General features: G+C 39.3%; 1 protein-coding gene across 2 annotated transcripts in view; it reads right to left on the minus strand.

Annotated features, from left to right (window-relative positions):
• LOC106881276 (probable WRKY transcription factor protein 1) overlaps positions 1-859 on the minus strand; it is a 54,448-nt gene extending 53,589 nt beyond the window's left edge. The window contains exon 1 of one of the 2 annotated variants that reach the window (XM_014931604.2): positions 719-859. Coding sequence is in view for 1 of the 2 variants with exons in the window: in XM_014931603.2 (XP_014787089.1) it covers positions 730-736 (7 nt within the window). In the remaining variant the exon portion in view is untranslated. The remainder of the gene's footprint in view (positions 1-718) is intronic. The other variant, XM_014931603.2, reaches the window with a different exon arrangement.
• Positions 860-3,475: the final 2,616 nt, after the last annotated feature.

The following is a 3,475-nucleotide window of genomic DNA, read 5'->3' on the forward strand; positions in this document are numbered from 1 at the left end:
ATTTTAAATTAAAATTAAAATTGTGGTTTTGGAGTCAGGATTTGACTGCTATTTTTTCAGCGTGGTGGTATCTCTTGATACCCTGTATTATAATTTTAAATAATTATTACCTTTGATGGTTTTTATTCCCATGCTGACCACTTGATAAGATCAATATTTTAAATACCGATCTTATCCTTATTTATATAAATATATATATATATAATATATATCGTGTATATATCGTGGTATAATTGAATAAAGAGAGCACTCCATCTGGTGAGGGTCAAATGTTTCTGTTCAAGGATTGCAGTACTTATCTTCGGACACTACGAATAGTTTCACGTGTTTGAAAATCCAAGCACGTTCTTCAAACGCAGACCACTCTTCGTACTGAAATAAGAACTTTAAATATGGTGTGGGACATACATACATACACACACACACATAGATGAAAATAAGTTTGACTATATGATAAATATATTATTCTATACTATCTTGTAAATAAATTGTTTATATATATCGAATTAGATAGACAAATATTATACACGCACGCGCGCGCGCGGATGTGTGTATATATATATATATTGATAGAAAAAGTAATATATATATATAAATATATATATATATATATATATATATATATATATATATATATATATATATACGGGAGAAAGAAAGAGAGAGAGAGTGAGGAAGAGAAGGTGGTAGGGGGAGAAATGTATACAAAAAGGCATACCCGACACTCACGATACATCAGTTCGTAAAAGACTGCCTACACCCGGCAAAACATTTCATCTCATAACCAGTGTTTACGCCTCCTGTTTGTTATTAGCGTTGCGAAGGTTACGTACGGTTACGTATGAATACTTGTCCCCGTGCAAATTTAGATATAACTGTAATAATTATATTATGTTTTATAAAGATCGTCTTGGCGTCATATAAGTTATGTGTTATAATACATTGGAATCAGAAAGATACACAGAAAATAGATGTTTCTATTTTTCCTATTCCTCTCGCACACCAATAATGCAGTTTTATTTAGGTCGATGATCCTAATAAAACAAGAATATCGGTGTGTCTTCAAATTCAGAATGTTTATGTAAAATGCCCGTCCGGTACTTGTACTAAGTTCGTTCGTCGGTAGTAACGATTTTATCATCGATTCCTTCGATATGAAAAATACTTTATTAGACTCAGTGATGTTTATGCTTTCTTTTTCATTCTTTTCTTTTTTCTTCTTTCACTCTTCCCTCCAAAGTATTAAGGACATAAATGATATGAAATGGTTTATTTGCCCAACACGAAGAATGACCACTTTCACAGCAGAAGAGCTAGGAATTTCCCCCTGATATCACCAAAATATAGGCATCATATTCCACTCAAGACAACTATTTTCCTTGATCTTCCTCGTATAAGATTCAAGTTCTATTCCTTCAAGTACGTCATCAGGTTTACCATAATGACCAGGTCGTGAAACGGTTTTTGCTAATAATCGCCCAGTCATGAATTCTTCTGGAATAGCAGTGTCGTTAGTTAGACAAGTAAGACACGATTATCTATGACCGACTACCCCGAATTCTCGATGTCACAGTATTTGTAACGACTAATACATACCACTGGTCATATGGGAGGGGTGTTCCATTATCATTATTGTCTCCATAATAATAGGTGACAAATTAACAGTGGAGGAGGATGCCCTGGAAGCATAGTTGCTGGAATAAGAATAGGATGGAGAAAGGATGACGTGGTATTGCGAAATTACTACATAAATCTTTATCTTAATTTAGCTATAATTGGCAACAAAAGGCTTCTCTCTCAGAGTGAAAGGCAGATTGTATGATATCTGCGAACAAACAGCTATGCTCTATGTTAGAGTGACGTGGACCCTGAATGCAGAAGACATACAAAGACTGGAGAGGAATGAAACTAGTATGCTTCGATGAATGTGTAACATCAGGGTACAGGGACGACAAAGTGCAAATGCGTGGAGAGAAAAGTTAGGCATAAGAAGAATCAGATGTAGCTTGCAAGAGAGAAGACTACGACGGTTTGGGCATATGATGTGCATGAATAACAACAGCTGTATAAAGAAGTACTGATCGTTTATGTGTGTGTGTGTGTGTGTTTGTCCCCCCCCCCCACACACACACACACACACAACATCGCTTGACATCCGATGGTGGTGTGTTTATGCCCCCGTATTTTATTGGTTCGGCAAAAGTCCCGATAGAATAAATTCTAGGCTTACAAAGAATAAGTCCTGGGGTCGATTTGCTCGACTAAAAGTCTGGTGCTCCAGCATGGCCGCAATCAAATGACTGAAACAAATAAAAGAATATATATATACATACACATATGTGTGTGTACGATCTTATTTCAGTATCCGTACATACACACACACACACACACTACGACCTTCCTTCAGTATCCGTACACACACACACACTACGACCTTCTTTCAGTATCCGTCGGCTTGAGACTAGAGTAGAAAGCACTTGCCCAAGGTGCCACGCATTGGAACCGAGCCCAGAACCATGTGGTTGGGAAGCAAGCTTTTTACTACACAGCTATGCCTGCGCATTATATAAATTTATTAACTAAAGCGATCCTGCATGTTCTTGGGACTAAATAAAACCTTCAGTTACCACATCTTCAGCGTCAAGATACAGCAGGGCAGCTATGTATCTCTTCCACAGGAAGACAATCTGTTTCTGTCCTTCTTTAACCTCTCATCAACTAGCACAAATCCACCTCCATCATACTACTCCCCCTACCAGTCGAGGGTGGGGAGTTTTTGCCTTGCAAGTTACTTGGTGACCCCCGCCTATGCTTGTGTCACATAAAAAGTACCCAGTTCACTCTGTAAAGTAGTTGACATTAAGGAAGGGCATCCAACTGTAGATACAGTGCCTACACTGACAGTAGAGCTTGTACCTGTCCTCTGTCTTGCTAACTCCATCCAACCCAGACCAGCATGGAGAATGGACGTTAAATGATGATGAAGATAATATATCGTGTGTGTATGCGCGTACGCACACACACACACACACACACATACATACATACATATCACACAACTAAGGAGTAAGAATAACAAAATACGTTTTTGTTTTGTTGTTGGCACTCCGTCGCTTACGACGTCGAGGGTTCCAGTTGATCCGATCAACGGAACAGCCTGCTCGTGTAATTAACGTGCAAGTGGCTGAGCACTCCACAGACACGTGTACCCTTAACGTAGTTCTCGGGGATATTCAGCGTGACACAGTGTGACAAGGCTGACCCTTTGAATTACAGGCACAACAGAAACAGGAAGAAAGAGTGAGAGAACGTTGTGGTGGAAGAGTACAGCAGGGTTCACCACCATCCCCTGCCGGAGTCTCATGAAACTTTAGGTGTTTTCGCTCAATAAACACTCACAACGCCCGGTCTGGAAATCGAAACCGCGATCCTTTGACCGCGAGTCCGCTGCCCTAACCACTAGGCCATTGCGCCT

The sequence above is a fragment of the Octopus bimaculoides genome, chromosome 20 (assembly GCF_001194135.2).
Source record: "Octopus bimaculoides isolate UCB-OBI-ISO-001 chromosome 20, ASM119413v2, whole genome shotgun sequence".
Taxonomy (NCBI): domain Eukaryota; kingdom Metazoa; phylum Mollusca; class Cephalopoda; order Octopoda; family Octopodidae; genus Octopus; species Octopus bimaculoides.